The 19,617-nt window shown below is 36.1% G+C and overlaps 1 protein-coding gene across 2 annotated transcripts in view; it reads right to left on the bottom strand.

The window, feature by feature from the left end:
* Window positions 1-770: 770 nt before the first annotated feature.
* Window positions 771-19,617, bottom strand: part of COPS4 (COP9 signalosome subunit 4) — a 36,959-nt gene continuing 18,112 nt past the window's right edge. Inside the window, exons 7-10 of one of the 2 annotated variants that reach the window (XM_024755896.1) lie at window positions 13,282-13,452; window positions 8,665-8,780; window positions 6,397-6,481; window positions 1,100-1,597 (exon numbers count right to left, since the gene is read on the bottom strand). In XM_024755896.1, the coding sequence (XP_024611664.1) occupies window positions 1,464-1,597; window positions 6,397-6,481; window positions 8,665-8,780; window positions 13,282-13,452 (506 nt within the window). In that variant the 3' untranslated portion in view covers window positions 1,100-1,463. Of the gene's footprint in view, window positions 1,598-6,396; window positions 6,482-8,664; window positions 8,781-13,281; window positions 13,453-19,617 lie in introns of both variants that reach the window. The other variant, XM_024755897.1, reaches the window with a different exon arrangement.

The raw sequence follows: 19,617 nt of genomic DNA, 5'->3' as shown, positions 1-19,617 counted from the left end.
CATGGAAAATGATATGGGTGTATTTCAAAATAGTTATCTTCTCCTCCCCTGAAACACAGGGGATCCCTGATCTTAATCATGAGAACTTGGTGGGGTTCCTGGGGATAAATCCTATAAAGTGTGGAGGTTCTCCTAAGAGTGGGGTTTTTAACTGTCAAGCCAGTTAGCATCCAGTAACTTGTCAAAGTTACCATTTCACTGTTCATATCAGTTACTGGCCCAAGCAGGTCTGCTCCTGGTAAGCTGATCTCTAATGTGATTCTATCTGGCTGTTTCTTCAGTTTGGGAGTGGTGGTTTGCCCTATGACCTCAATTCTCCTTCAGATCTAATAAAAGGCATTGATTTTTCTGCCTGTTCAGCCTTTTTCTTATGATTCCATTTTCTCCATCCTCTCTTAGCATATCAACTATATATTTTAAAATTTTATAGTTCTGAAATTTCAATCTGTCTGCTTACATTATCCATCTGTCCTTGCATGTTGTGGGATGTGTCTTGCTGTGAGGATGGAGTGATGACTTCAGCTCCTTATATGCTGGAGCTGAAACTGGTAATTGCCTACAAACTCTTTTATTTTTTATTATTTTTATTTATTTATTTTTTTGCGGTACGTGGGCCTCTCACGGTTGTGGCCTCTCCCATTGCGGAGCACAGGTTCCGGACGCGCAGGCTCAGCGGCCATGGCTCACGGGCCCAGCCTCTTCATGGCATGTAGGATCCTCCCAGACTGGGGCACAAACCTGCATCCCCTGCATCGGCACTTGGACTCTCAACCACTGCTCCACCAAGGAAGCTCCCAAACTCTTTTTTAAAAGTTCTTCCCTGTTTTCACTATAAAGCAAGGCTGAAATAATCCTGAGGAGTCTTCCCTGATCTCTCTCTGCTAAGTGAAAAGCTCCTGCCTATGTACTCTAGTACTTGGTACAACTACAAGTATTTCATATATTGACTCTTAGCTCTGTGACTCTGTGAATGCCTAGAGAACAGGCTTTTTGGCTTATCTTTGCATTTCTTGCATATGGTATAAATAATTGTCTGCTTAATTGAAAGGAAAAGGGAACAAAACACTGTTCACTAATTAAAAGCAAAGTACTACTTTTATTTGGCTCACTTCTCCATTTATTAGATAACCACATGTGGAGAGGCACAAAGCACTTAAGTTTTACATAACTACAAAGTTATCACAAATCCCAAACTTTTTAGCCACAGATACTTCACTTACTCTGTTTAAAGAAAAAGCTTTCAAAACATCTGAGTTAGCCTGATACAGAGACCCTGAATAAATGGGAACTACATATTTTTAAATGCTTGTACTTCCTGCTCTAATAATGTCTTCTTTAAATTGAATCCAGCATAAAAGGGATTGAAATATGTAAGGTCATGATGCAAATGCTTTTGAGAGATAGTGAAATTAATCTGTACAACATGGAAAAAGATGCAATGTGCACAGAAATTCTGCAAGGATTCACTGAGCCATCTGGGCTTCCATGGCTTGTGCTGTCCATTCTGGTGCTGTCTGACTGATTTTCTCCAAAAGGTTATTCACTTGGAAACAAAGCGATTGGATCTGTTTGTCCCATGTTGGCAGGGCTTCTCGTGCTAAAGAAAAAAGGAATAATGTACAAAGTTGAAATTACTCCTTTGCAACCACAGTGAATGTTGAGGTAGAAGATAAATACAGTAACATTGATTTTTAAAAGTTTACTCCAAAAATCTTAGTTAATGAAATTAAGCTAATTAAGAAATAGTTAAGAAAAGTACCCCAATCACTGGCACAAAGTATAAACAAAACAAAACAAAAAACACAAAATAAAACCAAACCACCTCAACTGCAGCAGTCAGACAGACAACTTCACTGAGGCCACCTGTTCCCTCACCAATGTCTACTGCTTCGTAAGACACTGCCACCAACTGGGGAAAGTGAAACTTGAAAACACTACGATCACTGAAAGAAGCTAAAAGGTCACATATTGTATGGTTTCATTCATATCAAATATCCAGAACAGGTAAATCCATAGAGACAGAATAGAAATTGGTTGCCAGGGGTTGGGGAGAGAGGTATGAGGAGTAATTGCTTAAGGGGCATGGGATTTCCTTTTGGGAAGATGAAAATGTTCTGGAACTAGGTAGAGATGGTGGTTGCATAACACTGTAAACATACTAAATGTTACTGAATTTTTCACTTTTAAATGATTAATTTCATGTTATGTGAATTTCAACTCAATTAAAAAATAGTAGTGGAGGAATAGGTATTCCTTTATTAACAGTAAAATTTACTATAAATTTATTACCTAATATTGTTACAGATCAATGGAACCAAATAGAGTACAGAAATAGATCCGAACATATATGTGGAACCTAATATACGCCAAAGATCAGAAAGGATGTTTTATTTAATAAAAGATATCTGCATAATTGGCAATCCATCTTAAAAAAAAAACTAGACCATGCCTTAAAATTATACACAAAAATGAACTGCAGACAGATTAAATTTCTAAATATAAAACAATAAATAAAATATTAGAAGAAATTTTAGGAAAATATTAATTTTATCCCAAAATGAGGGAGACTTTTTTTTTAACATCTTTATTGGAGTATAATTGCTTTACAATGGTGTGTTAGTTTCTGCTTTATAACAAAGTGAATCAGCTATACATATACATATATCCCCATATCCCCTCCCTCTTGCGTCTCCCTCCCACCCTCCCTATCCCACCCCTCTAGGTGGGAGGGAGACTTTCCTAATCAATACAGAAAACACAAAAGCCATAAAATTCAAAATGGACATATTTGGCTGCAAAAGAGCTTTTAAATGTGTTTATGGCATGCATTGCGTTACAGAAACACAACTGACAGAAAGAGAAAAATATCTGTAACACAGATAGGAAAGGTGTGGAGGGGGAATGAAGGAAATAGACAAGAAAAACTAACATGAATTCACAGAAAAGGAAATACTAATGGCCAATACATGGAAAGATATTAAACTTCACTAGTGCCAAGGAAATGCACAATAAAACAATAACATAGTATTTTCCCCTCAACAATTGGCAAAAGATAAAAAGAAGAAGAATATCCAGCTCTTAAAGATTCATTCTCTCGTATTGGTGGAAGTGTAAATGGCTACACCTTTCTGGAAAGCAAACTGGCAGTAGCTATTAAGAATCAAAATATGTATATCCTCTGATGCAAAGTATGCAACTTCTGAGACTCTGTTCTATAGAACTAAGTGTCCCAGTATATAAAGATACGCACAAGGAAACCACCTGAATGTCCATCAACAGGTGGATAGTTGAACTCCACGAAATATTATGCAGCTATTAAAACAAATAAATTAGATTTATATCTAGTGACTTGCAAATATATTCACAGTACATTAACTTAAAAAAAAACAAAACCACTTTGGGACTTCCCTGGTGGTCCAGTGGCTAAGACTCTGAGCTTCCACTGCAGGGGGCATGGGCTAGATCCCTGGTTGGGGAAGTTCCCCGTGCCAAGCAGTGTGGCCAAAAAAACCCCCAAACAAACAAACAAACAAAAAACACTTCATAGAACACTATGTACTTTAAAGTATAATGCCACTTTAAAAAATCTCTACATGTTTTTACTTATCTATATAAGCATGTAGAAAGGCACACGAGACTTTAGACTGACATTAGTTATGCCAGGCAGCTGGGATCAGAAGAATGCAGGTGAAAGTAGAAAGACATTACGGACTCTTCCTTTATTCATCCTTGTAATGTTTTACTTCTTATTATGAGCAGATTTACCATTGTAGTTTTTACATCTAAGAAAATTAGAAAGTAAAATATCCCATATTCTATCAAGTTGGTATACGTTAATTTAAATTGTGTTTACTTTGTGACGCCTCTGCTATACTCTTCATCATACACTGTGTTTGCTCATTCAATAATTATTTATTTCCCACTTACAACGTGCAGGGCACTGGAAAAGATGCTGGATATACCATGGAGAACAAGAGACACTTAATATCTATCACTAGGAAGCTGAGCTTGGTTAACAGAAACAGACATTTAGACAAATTCAGAAATTCAGGGTGACAAGAATGTATAACTTAAAGCCATACCTAACCTGGGAAGTCAGGAAAATCATTATTGATTAACATTGTTCAAACTAAGACATGGGGACAAACAGAAGATGGCTGGAGAGGCTGCTTGTGGAGAGGGATGACTATTTTGGAATGTTTCAAGTGGGAAAGAATTTACAATGCTGGAAAAAACAAAAAGTCCTGTGAGCTGGAATGGAAAGAGAAAACCATAAAGGACCACGCAGGACCTTTTGGAGACTTTGTAGAATCTTACTCTACAAGCAATGGGGAAGCCATTCATCAGCATGTCAAGGAAGAGAGTAACATTTAATAATTTGGTTTTTATTTCTTTTTTCTGTTTGTTCGCATTTTTAAAAGATCACAATCCCTCTGGCTCTACTAAGGCAACTGGACTAGAAAGGAGCTATTGTAGATGTGAGAAAAAAAGCTAAAAGGCTATTTCTTAAGCCCAGAAGGGGTTTCAGGGGTTCCGAACAGGCTGGTGACAGTAAGAAATGAAGAAAAGTACATGGATTCCAGATACACTACAAGGTAAAATTCGAAGGATTCTGGGCAGTGAAGAAGAGAAGGGGTCAAGGATAAGGAATGCTGGAGAAAGTGAACAGTGTAGTTTCTGGCTGGCTGGCTGTTTTGGGAGGCAGGCAGTGGAGGAGATAGTGAATTCAGTTCTGGGTATATTCATTCTGAGAAGCCCACGGAGCAATCAGGTGGGAAACACCTATTAATCAATTAGAGCCGCTGAACCTGGGACTCAGAAGGGAGATTTACACTAGAAATCTAAGCGCTGTCTGCATAGAGATGGTAACTGAATCAATGGGAATAGGTGAGATTACCTAGGGTAACAGTAGAGTGAGGAGGAAAAGGCCGAGGAGTATGTCCCAAGCAACCCCAATATTTAAATTTAAAGCACTATAGAATCTACAAAAACAACTGGGAAGAATACCTGGAGAAATAGGAGGAAAAACAGGAGAACAGGGTGAAGGAGATGACAGAAGTCAAGAAGGGGCGGGGGCACTCAAAAAGGAGTGAGTGATCAACCCTATTCAATATGTGGAAAAGTCAGGATGAAGCCTGAAAGATAAAAGGATTTTTGTTAAAATGGAAGAGACCTGACCATGTTTAAATATTGATAAAAAGAAGCCAACAGAGAAAAAAAGGATGAAAATAGACAAAATAATTGCTAAGCTCAGGTTCCTAAAAAAGATTTCTTTTGGAGCAGGGAGTGGCAGAGTTCAGAGAAGGGATCCAAAGTACAAGAGGAAGAACTGGAGAGAGAGATGGAAACCATCTCCCATATAACACGAAAGAAGAAAAAGACAGAATTAGATCTATATTGAACAGAGAGTGAAGGAGGAGAAAAGTCAGAGGTTTAGGAAAATGAAATTTGAAATAGTCATTGCAGAGTAGGGAAAAAGTGGACTAGAGAAAAGTATCAAGAATCCCAGGCGGCGTAGAGAATTCAGGACCTTGAATTTTGCAGTGGTATCAATCTGTCTGGTGCTCTGACTCTTCTCCAGCAACGTTAGTTAGTTACTCAAGTACAGGCATGGAAAAGATGGAGAATGGGTTCATTCAAGGTGAAGTTTTGCTGGACAGCAGGAACAAAAAGTTCGCAGGCAAGTGTTCTGGGGCATCTGTAAAAGAAGTAACTGAATCATGAAAATGATTGAAATCCTGATTTCATGATTCACGATGAATCATGAAATCTAAGCTGGATAGGAAGAGCAGTAAAGGTTAAAAAAGGGCTGAGCTGACTGAAAGAAAGTGAAAGCCAATAGACCAGAGGCTCCAATGCAGTCAAGGAAGAGGTGAGGTAGAAGTACCTGAGAAAGACCACTAGAAAGGCTGGGAAAAGGTCATGGTCAGAGTGGGATACTTCAAATTAAAACTGTACAAGTGGAATGGCTCTGGGTAAGGTCCAGGGCATAAATGAGGTGGGAAGAAGGGCTGAGGAGGTATTAGACAATGAGAAAGACAAGAGATCTACTTACCTGTCTGTCTTCATCAGTTTAGTGAGCTGCTGAACAGGAAATTCAACTGTCATTTCTACATGCCCAATACACGGTATGTGGTCAATAAATGTTTGGTGAGTAAATGAGTGAACTAATATAACAATTCCAGTTTCAAATTTTTCCACGGCATAGAAAATGCTGCATTAATTAGATTCATGAATATAAGTTCATAAAAATTATTTTAAATTATTTCTTTGGGAAATAAGCTCATTCCAGTAGTAAGATTCTGGGTCAAAGGAAATTGCTCAACATGTTTTAATCACAAATATACAACACTTCACTGCCATTTCATTATGATATAAACAAGCAAAACTTCTTACTTTCAAAATGAACTATTCCATCAATCTGATCAATAAATCCATTCATACGTCCTTCTGTTATCATTTGCGATGCTATCTTTTCTGCCTGTTCAAAAAAAACAATAAATTCTTAGACACTTTAATTATCATTTCTAGTTATTCACATATTCTCACCAAGAGAACTGAAAGCTCTTGGTTTAGTTACCCATCACTAAGCTTTACGTATGTGTTCATCTGCCATTCATTACAAGAATAAATCCTGTAAATCTGCCTGTTATACCCCCCCCAATTCTTTCTGGGTACAATCCATTATTTTAAGTTAATTGGGATCTGTTTTTCTTGTTGTAAGATTTTAAGCAAGAATCTAGCCTTCTAACCAACTTTTCTCTCTGCTCAAAATCAAACTAACAATTTTTCCTCTCACTGGGATCCACATCTCAAAAAAATCCCTAGCTTTTCTTATTTTATTTCATTTCAATTTTCACAGTATTTATCACCCCCAAAACTCTCTAAGACAGTAATATTTTTGAAGAAAATATTGAAAGGAGGAATAATGTTCAAATTTAAAAGGGAAACAAAAGGATTTAAAAGACCATTAAAGGGGAGCAAAAGGTCCTCTACCTAATTCCTAAAGAAATACTTCATGTTTACTGTCTGTTTAGTAAACTGGTTGTGACAGTCATTTTAGTAACTCTGACCATCTTCACAATCAACCCTAAATCACTCTTGAACAGACTGTGACTAGCATTTATTGTTAAAAATATATTCACTTCCCTTAGTCTCAGCAAGGGATCATACGTCAAAGCCTAAGAAGAAAGCACCATTTAATGGTAACTGAAGCCTTGGTTCCGAAATTGTTCCACGTCCTTTACTGTGTGTTGAATGTGTACACGTAAAGGAATTGTATTAGAAAATACTAAATTTAAATTTCAGTAACAGATAAAAGGGGATGTGACCATAACTACATGACTCTAAGCTCTACAAGTTTTGTAGTGAGGTGGATGGAGTTGGAGCCTGTCATACAGAGTGAAGTAAGTCAGAAAGAGAAAAACAAATACCGTATGCTAACACATATATATGGAATCTAAAAAAAAATTGTTCTGAAGAACCTAGGGGCAGGACAGGAATAATGACGCAGACGTAGAGAATGGACTTGAGGACACAGGGAGGGGGAAGGGTAAGCTGGGACAAAGTGAGAGAGTGGCATGTACATATATACACTACCAAATGTAAAATAGATAGCTAGTGGGAAGCAGCCGCATAGCACAGGGAGTTCAGCTCGGTGCTTTGTGACCACCTAGAGGGGTGGGATAGGGAGGGTGGGAGGGAGACGCAAGAGGGAGGAGATATGGGGATATATGTATACATATAGCTGATTCACTTTGTTATACAGCAGAATCTAACAAACAATATAAAGCAATTATACTCCAATAAAGATGTTAAAAAAAAAGTTCTACAAGTTAGGCAAAAGTAAGGTTGATTGCTTGCTTTTACTGTTACTTAAAATTAAGAGAATGTTTTATAGATGTTATGTGAAATACCCTCTACATACGACTGGTACTTTTTGGGAATTTATACATAGCCAACCAAACGTTACCATGACTAAGAATAAAATTAACTCCCTAATAACTCAGTCAACTTCTTAAGTTAAATCAAGCACAGAAGTTACAACAGAATAGCCTACAGTATTACCATAGTCATTCTCTCAAAGAGATGAATTTTTTAAACTTTGAGTCAATCTAGGGCAGAAAAAAGAATTAAGCATAGATCAAATGTTAGTTAAAAATCAGAAACCACTATGAAGTGGATTTAAACAGATACTAAACAAAGATATTCTTACAAAATGGGTATCATAACCTGGAACCCCTTTAAGATTTCCATTCTAGGTCACTTTACCATAAAATACAACTTAAAAAAAAAACCAAATCAAAGACAATTCCATTACAGTACTATTTTGACATTCAAATAATTTATTTCCATTTACCTTAGGCTTTTAATGTATATTTTTGTTGCAACTGCCAATATTTATCAATTACCGTCGTCTCTTGGTATCCATGGGGGATTGGTTCCAGTAGCCCCCATGAATACCAAAATCCACGGATGCTCAAGACCCTTATATAAAATGTAGTAGTACAATGAATACAGTTGGCCCTCCAAAATATTCCTCCAAAGTATCCACAAGTTTTGTATCCGCAGATATGGAGGTCCAACTGTATATATTTTATTTTCTCTTTATGTCAATAATTTAGTCTCTTAACTTCCTTTTATGTATTGGAAATAAGAAAATACCTTAGCTGCAGGAATCTCTAAAAGGGCTCCAAGTTCCTCAAAGGTAATATTATTATATAATTTGCTTGCAGACAATAAATTGTGTTCAATAACAGCTCTGTCCAAGATGCTAGAACCTTAAATATAAATAAGAATGTTATAATTTTGAAACTAGTTTTACACTCTTAAAAGATGCATCTTGTTAAAAATTTTCTAGGCATGTACTAACTCATAATCATTGCCTTTATTCTTATCAAAATTTTAAAAGTAACCAAAATCCCTTAATACATTTTGAATAACATGCAGTTAAATACAAATAACATTTAGAAAATGATTGGCAAGTATTTATTAACTAGCTGAACAGATTTAATCCTCTGGGTTTGGGGTTTTGCTTCCTCAGACTAGCTACCAACTTCACTAACTTTTCTTTTCTTGCTATAAGCACATACTTTTATTAGCAAGCAGCAGCAAAACAATCATGCAAACAATCATGCTGTTTGTAAGCCTGATAAGTCAAAAAACACTGCTCAATGGAAATATCTCTATTCCCCTGGGCACTTCACAAGCACTTTACTCTGAGGCAAACGTGAGAAATGTTTGGAAGGCAGGATCCCTTCATGAGATATCAGGCATAGGATCCTCCCTTAAGTAAGATAATACAGGGCCTGACAAAGTTATGGACCTCAGGCCCCATCCTGAAGGTGTGGCTCACCCACTTCTTTTTTTTTCCTTTCCAGTTTTATTGAGATATAATTGACATATAACATTGTATTCATTTAAGGTGTACAACATAGTGAGTTGATATATGTATATATTGTGAATTGATTACCACTATAAGTTTAGTTAATTAACATCATCACCTCACACAGTTATAATTTTTTTTCTTGTGACAACTTTTAAGATCTACTTTTTTAGCAACTTTCCAATATAAAGACCTAAATAAACAGGAAAATATGGAAGACTTAATATTGCTAAGATGGCAGTACTCTCCAAATTGATCTACAAATTCAGTGCAATCCCAACTGGCTTCTTTGCAGAAACTGACAAGCTGATCTTAAAATCCATATGGAAATTCAAAGGACCCACAGAAGCTAAAACAATTTTGAAAAAGAACAAAGTTGGAAGACTCAAATTTTCTGATTTCAAAACTTACTACAAGGGACTTCTCTGGTGGCACAGTGGTTAAGAATCTGCCTGTCAATGCAGAGGACGTGGGTTCGATCCCTCGGCCAGGAAGATCCCACCTGCCGCAGAGCAACTAAGCCCGTGTGCCGCAACTACTGAGCCTGCGCTCTAGAGCCTGCAAGCCACAACTACTGAGCCCACATGCCACAATTACTGAAGCCTGCATGCTGCAACTCTGAAGCCTGTGCACCTAGAGCCCATGCTCTGCAACAAGAGAAGCCACTGCAATGAGAAGCCCGCGCGCCACAATGAAGAGTAGCCCCTGATCACCGCAACAAGAGAAAGCCCGCGTGCAGCAACGAAGACCCAACGCAGCCAAAACTTAAAAATTAAAAAAAAGAAAACTTACTACAAAGATACAGCATCCAAGACAGTGTGGTACTGGCATGAGGACAGGCATACAGAATAATGGAACAGAATTTAGAGTCCAGAAATAAACTCACATTTACAGTCAACTGATTGTCAACAAAGATGCCAAGGCAATTCAGTGGGGAAATAAGAGTCTTTCCAACAAATGGTGCTGGGACAACTGAATATTCACATGCAAAATAATAAAGTTGGACCCCTACTTTACACCATATACAAAAATTAACTCAAAATGAATCAAAGACCTAAATGTAACAGCTACAATTATAAAATTTACAGAAGAAAACAGAACAACTTTTCATAACCTTGGATTAGGCAATGGTTTCTTAGATACAACACTGTAAGCACAAGCCACAAAAGAAAAAACATAAATTGGACTTCATCAAAATTAATAACTTTTGTGTTTCAAAAGATACTATCAACAAAGTGAAGAAACAACACACAGAATGGGAGAAAATATTTGCCAATCATTTATCTGATAATAAGATCTAGAATGTATAAAGAATTCTTACAATTCAATAATAAAAGCATAAATAACCCAATTTAAAAGTGGTCAATAAGCATATGAAAAGGTGCTTAACACCATTAGCCCCCAGGGAAATACAAATCAAAACCACAATAAGATACCACATTTCATACCCACTAGGATGACTAAATCAAAAAGACAGATAATATAACAAGTGTGGGAGAAAATATCGAGAAAATGGAACCCTCACACACAGCTGGCAGGAATGTAAAATGGTGCAGCCACTTTGGAAAACAGTCTGGCAGCTCCTCGAAAGACTAAATATAGAGTTACCATATGACCCAGTACTTCCACTCCTAGATATACATCCAAGAGAATTAAAAGCTTATGTCCACACAAAAACTTTTACATAAATTTTCACAGCAGTATTATTAATAGCCAAACAGTGAAAATAACCGAAATGTCCACTAACTGATGAAGAAATAAAATGTGGTTAACAGAATGTTATTTGGCAATAAAAGTGAATGTACTGATGCACACTACAACATGGATGAACCTTGAAAACATCACGTTAAGTGAAAGAAGCCAGTCACAAAAGATCATATATTGTATGATTCCATTTATATGAAATGTCCAGAAGAGGCAAATCTCTAGAGCAGAAAGTAGACTAGTAGTTACATTGTAAAACTCTGAGAATATACTGAAACCACTGAATTGTAATAACAACAACAAAACTATGCCTCAAGATTGCTAGCCTAGGGTTGTAATGACAATAAACAAAGATGTCCAAGAAAGATAAATAAGGAAGGCAATAAAGTCTAAAATGGAAGAGGAAGAAGACAAAATGCCTGTCCTATATATTGATACATAGTCTCCTATGAGAAATTTGAAAATCATTTGCATTCTCCAAGATCCTAGTGAATAGCCCTCATTTGAGAAAAGAATTATCTGATGTTATCTTTCTTTTTTTCATGGCCAGAATGCTCAAAGTCAAATGTGAAGCTCAACTACATCAATTCTAGAAACTCTTTCTTATTTATCTAGCTTTTGTTTATCAGACATCTTCTTGCAAAAGAATTTATTTAAAGCTGCTCAGAATACACAGAAGACAAGAAAATTTTAAAGTTAAAAAGAAAAAGAGTAACAACAATCAAAACACACACATTACAGGTGGGCTACAAGTTTAATTTTTTAAACTTTCTAGCAGCCCATCAAATTAAGAAAGCCAGGAATTCCCTGGCGGCACAGTGGTTAAGAATCCGCCTGCCAATGCAGGGGACACGGTTGGAGCCCTGGTCCAGGAAGATCCCACATGCCATGGAGCAACTAAGCCCGTGCGCCACAACTACTGAGCCTGTGCTCTAGAGCCTGTGAGCCACAACTACTGAGCCTGCGCTCTAGAGCCCACAAGCCACAACTACTGAGCCCACATGCCACAACTACTGAAGCCCGTGTGCCTAGAGCCCATGCTCCGCAACAAGAGAAGCCACCACAATGAGAAGCTCACAAACCACAACGAAGAGTAGCCCCCGCTCACTGCAACTAGAGAAAGCCCGCGTGCAGCAACGAAGACACAATGCAGCAGAAAATAAAAATAAATAAATACATTTTTAAAAAAAATTAAGAAAACCAACCAGTTTATCAACTCACAGTGTTTAAATAAGATAAAAATCAATTGCTCTGGAGAATCACAACTAATCCTAAGACTGAAAAGGAATTTTTCTGAGGATCTGCATAAAGAATATCCTATAGAATAAATATCTCCTTTAGACAGAAAGATAATAATCAATTGATTTGTTTCTTAAAGTACAATTAAATAAAAGAAATTCTATAGGTCAATATAATTGCTTCAATAATCTGTAACTCAGGGCAGTAAGACTGGTGAGGTATATACCTTTCAGCCAAATCTTACATAAATAATTCTTTACAGCTTAGATTCTCTTCAATATGGGATGACAGTGAATCCAAGGCAATGATTCTGACAGCTCTGCACGTTTGTCTTGACATTTTCCACGTTTCTGGTGGCCTACATCTATATTTTTATTATCATGTGTGTTACTGTTATAAGCTACTTTAAAACCTCTGTAGATAAACATACATAAAATAATTGATGCTATGAACAAGCATCTATTACAAAATTCTTTCCCAGCAAAGGCAGTCTGACTTAAGCAAATACCTAGGAAACATGACACCAAGTTCTATTCTTATTGGAAACACTTTCCCCTCAGTAACCTTGGGCAAGCTATTGTGCCAAATTTTGCTCTGTCTAAAATAGGACTGGATAATTATGCTCTGTTACAAATTGATGTTTAAGATTAATTAAGGTACTTATCAAATGGTTTGAGTCTTTAAAACACCAGGCACTATAAGCCTAGCCTATAATTCTTCTGCTCTTACAGTTTCCAAAAAATGCTTTATTCCATGAAACGCTTTCCAATAGAGCTACTCTTATACTTCAAACTCATATCTGTGTATAATATTCATCTTCAGTCAATACTTCTTTTATCAAGTGTTACATAAAAATATTACAGAAAGATATCAAGATGCTTCAAATTTAACATATGTTCTACTAGTGTGACCTCAATATTTACTACCACATACTTATAAGAAGTAATCATTACCATCAGCTGTAGTTGCTTTCTGGTGAGGCATCAGCATGGCAGCAAATTCTTGAAGTTGATTTCCTCTGATGATCCTATCTAGGTACATTTTCTCGAGGATTCCATAAGCAGCAAGTTGCTGGCACCTTTCATCCTTAAAAAGAGTAGCAAGCATCCGAGAACGCTGCTGTCCTAAGGGGAACAAATGAGCATCACATATTCTCACAATCTGTTTTTTCAATGAAAAGCAATCTTTTTTATGACCCCATTTTTGCCTACTAAAATATGCAGGCTGATTCTCGTTATTTCTGGTAGTTATGTTCTATAAATTTGCTGCCAACACTGTATTAGTGAATACTCAACTCCTGCTCCTAGGGGATATATGGGGTTAGGTTCCATGAGCCTCTGGTCACAACATTTTTGTCAGCTGGTCAATATGTAACCTTGTTTTGTGTATTTCTGTTTAAAGGCACCACATTCAATACATATTGTTGATTCAGTAACATTGAATTCATGGCTTACACTGTAACTCATGCCTGAATTAAGCTTACCTAACTTAACACACGTAGTTTCTCCAAAAGGCACATCACAGACTTCCCACACTTAAGTACACAAGATAGTACTTCAGCACTATGCTAGGGGCCATTTTAGACAGCAAAACCACCAACAAAATGCATGAAAATGTGGAGAATGTGGTATTAAACAGACCACAAAAAGGACACCTGTTTATAGTATGAGAGCTGAAACAAGGTAGAGCATTGCCTTGTTCGATCCCAGCTAGAAACATAAACAGGGAGACTCAAATTTTTTGCTGCTCTGCACATGTCTGCAAATGACTATGAAAGCATCGTGCTTTGAGTACTGATTTGGGGGTGATAAATTTTAGGAAGTAGGCAAAGTCACTAATGTGGAATCTGTGAATAATGAGGATTAACTGTATATTCATTTGTGAAGACTATGATATACAATCATTCCCTCAGTATCCAATGGGGATTGGTTCCAAGACCACCCCCCAACAAATACCAAAATCTGCAGGTGCAAAAGTCACTTATGTAAAGTGATATTGTTTTTGCATTACCTTCATACATCCTCCCCTATACTTTAGATCATCTCTAGATTATGTATAATACCTAGAGATGATCTATCTATGTAAATGCTATGTAAATCGTTGCTGGCACATGGCAAATTCAAGTTTTCCTTTTGGAACTTCCTAGAATTTTTTTTCCCAAAATATTTTCAATCCACAGTTGGTTGAATCTGCGGATGAGGAACCCCTGGATATGGAGAGCCAACTATATGCCAAAATGTTACACGTGGTTCCAGTTATAGTTGTTATTTTCTTCTTCTTGCTTATCTGTACTTCTACAATGAACATGCATTCTTCCCCTAATAATAAAAAATTTATAAAAGATGAACAAACATTTCTCAGATGGGAAACTTGATTTTCATAGTTTCAATTTATACCTTCAAGGACCTTTAAATGGTGAAAAAATACATGACAACTGATGACATTAAAAACTGAACTAATGGAAATAATATGAACAAACTTTTTCTTTTTAAATTTATTTTTAGCTCTATATACTGAAAGAGCCTAATGACAACGATACCCAGCATCAATGAGCATATCTAGTAACCTGATCTCACTATCCTCATTAAAAGGAACTAGAGATCCTCAAAAAATAGCTGATTTCATGTCTGAAACAGGGAAAATACAAAAGGAGCCTGAAGCATCTTTTTATGCTATTGATACATTTCAGGCAAGTATTCAAAGACTAATGGGGCTGTGTCAAAAAGACATAATTTGGTCATATTTGGGACAAGTTGAGCATCAAAAAGAATAACAACTATAATTTATTGTGACACACTGAATAAATAAAAAACAGAGTCAAATATACAAGAATGTTCACAGCAGTACTATTACTAATAGCTAATAAGAAGGCAATAGGATAAACAAATTGTGGTATATTCACATAATGGGATACCACATAACAATGAAAATGAAGAAACTGAATGGAACAATGTGGATAAATTTCATAAAGCTGAGCAAAAGAGGCAAGACAAGAGTATATATACTATATGATTTCATTTATATAAATACAAGAAGCGGGCAAAACTAATATATATTAACAATTGCTCTTGGGGGATGGGGTTGGGGCCAGTGGTTAGGAGAAAGCAGGACAGAATATTTCAGGGTGCTGGTAATATTTTGTTTCTTGTTCTGGATGTTGATTACGTGATGGTATTCATTTGTGACAATTCATCAAATTGTACACTTCTGATATGTACAGTTTTCTGTGTGTATATTATACACGCAGAAAAATAAGCTAAGAAAAAAATCCACAGTGATATTTGGAAAAAAAAAAAAAAGGAGAAAAAAGGAAAGCTCCTGAAGAATACTATCTAATAAATACAGAAGAAAAGAATTAGTAAATCAACATTTTTCATTTTTATTTTATATTACACATATAACGAGTGATCCAGGCAAGGATTATTAATAGATATTAAATTATGGAAAGGAATATGTGAAAGGAATTTGGGGAACAGGATTTTTGTAGTGTCAAAGCAGTACCCCATGAATTATTTACAAAATACACAGAGGACAAAGTACCTTTACAATGGAATTTCTACCTTAATCAAATGAACAAACTCAGCATCACTAACAGTGGGACCAACCTGACAGTTTGTGCTCTCTGACGTGATTCAACAGCAAGTACACAGCATCATTATAAGGTATTCTTGCTAGAAAAAAAATAACCTGAATCTAATCTCACCTCTAGCTAACTTCCATTTTACAGGAAATATAGGAGATTAAGGAATAAAAAAACAATATATGTATCAAAAAATCTAGGATGAAGGACATTTTACCTAACAACTTCAAAGTCAGTATTTTTTCTTTTTTTAAGTGAGGCAACTATACAGTGTTGTATGTCAACTATATCACAATAAAGTTGGCAGGAAAAATAAGGAAACTACTCTAGACTAAAAGAGTCTAAAGACTAAAGAGCCATAATCACCAAATGCCACACATGAAGTTGCTCCTCGTTCAAGGGGAAAAAGGCAGGTATAAAAGATATTCTTGAGCTAACTGGGGCAGTGATAACATGGACCAGCTGCTAAATTCTACAGTGGAATCACTGTTAATTTTTTTAGGGATGATGATGGTATTGCAGTTATGTAGAAAAATGTTCCTGTTCTACAGAGATACATGATGATATATAAAGAGGGAGTGTCATGATGGCCTACAACTTACTTTAAAACGATACATCAAAAAATATGTGTGTGTGCGCATGAGAGAGAGAGAGAAAGCAAATATGACAAAAAGCCAGGAAAGTTTAGAAAAAGAGTAATGAAGGGGAAGTAGATCTGCAAGATAATAAAACACTATAAAGCTATAATAATTTGAAGAGCATAGTACAAGTATATTCATAAATAGACAGGCTAATTAACGGAACAGAATACTATGTCCAGAAATCTACTACAGTGTGCTTCAAATCAACAGGGAAAAAAAAGATGGATTATTCAATAAAGAATGCCAGGTCAAATAACTAGCCATTTAGAAAAACAAACAAACAAACGTTAATTTCCTATCTCATTTCTTACACTAAAATAATTCCAACTGGATTAGGATTTATAGGTAAATTTAAGTAGGTGAAACTAATCTATACTAGTGATTACTCTTGGGGGGCAAGGGTTAGAGATCATCTCCTGAAAGCCTGAAGGTAAAAAATGAAACCCTGAAGCAGCGATTCTCAAAGGCGGTCCCCATGACCTTTTCAAGGGATCAGTGGTTGACACTAAATTTAGAATAACAAAGACATCCTGTGCCTTCTTCATTGAGTTGACATTTGCACTGCTAGTGCAAAAGCAATGGTGGCAAAGACTACTGGCACCATAGCACAAATCAAGGCAGTGGCACTGGCAACAAACTATATTATGCCAAACACTCAACAGTCAAAAGAGATAGTTTCACTTAAGAATGTCCTAGCAGCAGTAAAAAATTATTTTCATTAAATCTTGACACTTGAGAACATACCTTTTTAACATTTTGTGTGACGAAATGCGAAATGTACTTACAGCACTTTTGCTATAAACCAAAGTATAATGGTTGTCCCAAGGAAACAGTGCAAGCTGAACTAGTCTCTTTTTCATGGAACACATTCACTTAAAATAACAACTGACAAATTATGGTTTCCAGACTTAGGTATTTGGCAGACATTTTCTTAAAAATGAACAAAGTGAGCCTGTTACCACCAATCAACAGCATTTGCTGCCCTTGATAAAATTTGAGTTTTAAAGAAAAAAATTAAAATTTCTGAAAACTTCTATCTGCCACTATGAGGCTGACAACCTTCCAATACTTAAAGGTTTTTCTGATGAGATCAGTGGTAATACATTGGATATTGGATATTGTATAATAAAGTACATCAATATTTGGAAGCTCTGCATAAATCAGCAAACCAACATTTTCCAAACAACCAATACATGATGGTACAAAATCTTACATGGGTAAAAGATCCATCAACGTTGAAGACAGACCAAGATTTTAACATTATAGAGTGCAAAACGTTCACTGATATGGTTTCAGATGCCACATTCCAATTAACCCATAAGAAACTACACTACTTGTCAAGTTATAGTATCAAAGATGAATACCCACGATTATCTGAAAAAGTCACTAAACATGCCTCCTTTTTCCAACTACATATCTGTGTGAGGCTGGGTTTTCTTCATATACTCCCACCAAAACATATCAAAACAGGCTAAGCACAGAAGTACATTTAAGAATTCAATTTCTGTCTATTAAGCTAGACAATGAAAAGACTTGTAAAGTCAAAAGTAAAACAATTCCAATTCTCTAACTTATTTTGTTTTAGAAAAAACAGCTATTTTATAAAAATGTCGGGAATTCCCTGGCAGTCCAGTGGTTAGGGCTTTGTGCTCCCACTGCCCAGGGCATGGGCTGGATCCCTGGTCGGAGAACTAAGATCCTACAAGCCGTGTGGTGCAACCAAAAATCAAATAAAATTAATTAAAATGTCATTTACGTTTATACCTAAGATATCTATTATTGTTACTTTTAAATGAATTAATAAATATTTTAAAATTTCTCACTTCAATTTCTAATTCAATAATCAACAGATATACCCTACATAAACAAAAGCTCTCTAGGGTTCTCAATTATTCAGAGTCTAAGGGAGTCCTGAGACCAGAGGATGTGAAAACTTAAAGTACTGGAAGAAAACATGAAGGAATTTAAAATATGTAATTTCACAATAGAGAAGACCTTTCTAAGCAAGTCAACAAAACCCAGAAACCATAAAAGATTAAAAAATATTTAACTATATAAAAATTTAAAGTTTCTGCATGGCAAAAATTTCATAAACACAGCTAAAAAGGGGACAATAAATTGGGAGAAAAAAACTGTTAATTTCTTATATACATGAAGAGCTTTTATTAAAAAAAAAGATAAAAACAAAAAAAATGGCTAATGGACATACACAGATAATTCACTCAAAAGATTGGGTTTTTCAACGACTTTTTTAAACACATGAAAAGATGTCCAAGAGTATTCATGATAAATGAAATGCAAATTGAAACTAGAATGGAATATTATTTTTCTTCTACCAGGTTAGCAAGGACAAAAAAATTTGGTAATGTGTGCGTGAGTAATCAGGTTCACAAAGATATTGTTGTTTAGAAGGTCTAACATTAAAGGGCAACTTATAATTTCTATCAAAATTTTAAATGTATGTACCCTTAGATTCAAGAATTTAACCTATACATATATTCACATATGTGTATAATCACTACAGCATTGTTTATAATTGACTAATTACGATAAAGCCAAACAACAGAAAATCAAAAAGAATGAGCTTTATGTAATGACATATAAAGACCACTGTGACGAATATCCACATAAAAAAAGAAAGTTGTAAAAGTGTATTTATCATGCTATCATTTGTGTATAAAAAAGAGGATACACACTTTTATATTGAAGGAAATAAAAGAATCAGTAATAGTTCTTCAGAGTGCAAAGCAGTCCATTTTATGTACTGCCTTTTCAGTAACAAAAATAAAATAAATAAGATGACTGCTACAAAGAGAATGAAATGTGTAGTCTGAACACGTCATTAGGCTCTCAACTAAACACAGTTCAAAAATAGACATTCTGGGCTTCCCTGGTGGCGCAGTGGTTGAGAGTCCGCCTACCGATGCAGGGGACACGGGTTCGTGCCCCGGCCCGGGAAGATCCCACATGTCGCGGAGCGGCTGGGCCCGTGAGCCATGGCCGCTGAGCCTGCGCGTCTGGAGCCGGTGCTCCGCAACGGGAGAGGCCACAACAGTGAGAGGCCCGAG

Source organism: Neophocaena asiaeorientalis, unplaced genomic scaffold, assembly GCF_003031525.2.
Source record: "Neophocaena asiaeorientalis asiaeorientalis breed wild unplaced genomic scaffold, Neophocaena_asiaeorientalis_V1.1 scaffold173, whole genome shotgun sequence".
Taxonomy (NCBI): Eukaryota; Metazoa; Chordata; class Mammalia; order Artiodactyla; family Phocoenidae; genus Neophocaena; species Neophocaena asiaeorientalis.
The sequence above is the reverse complement of the archived record's forward strand: the minus strand, read 5'-3'. Positions and strand labels throughout refer to the sequence as shown.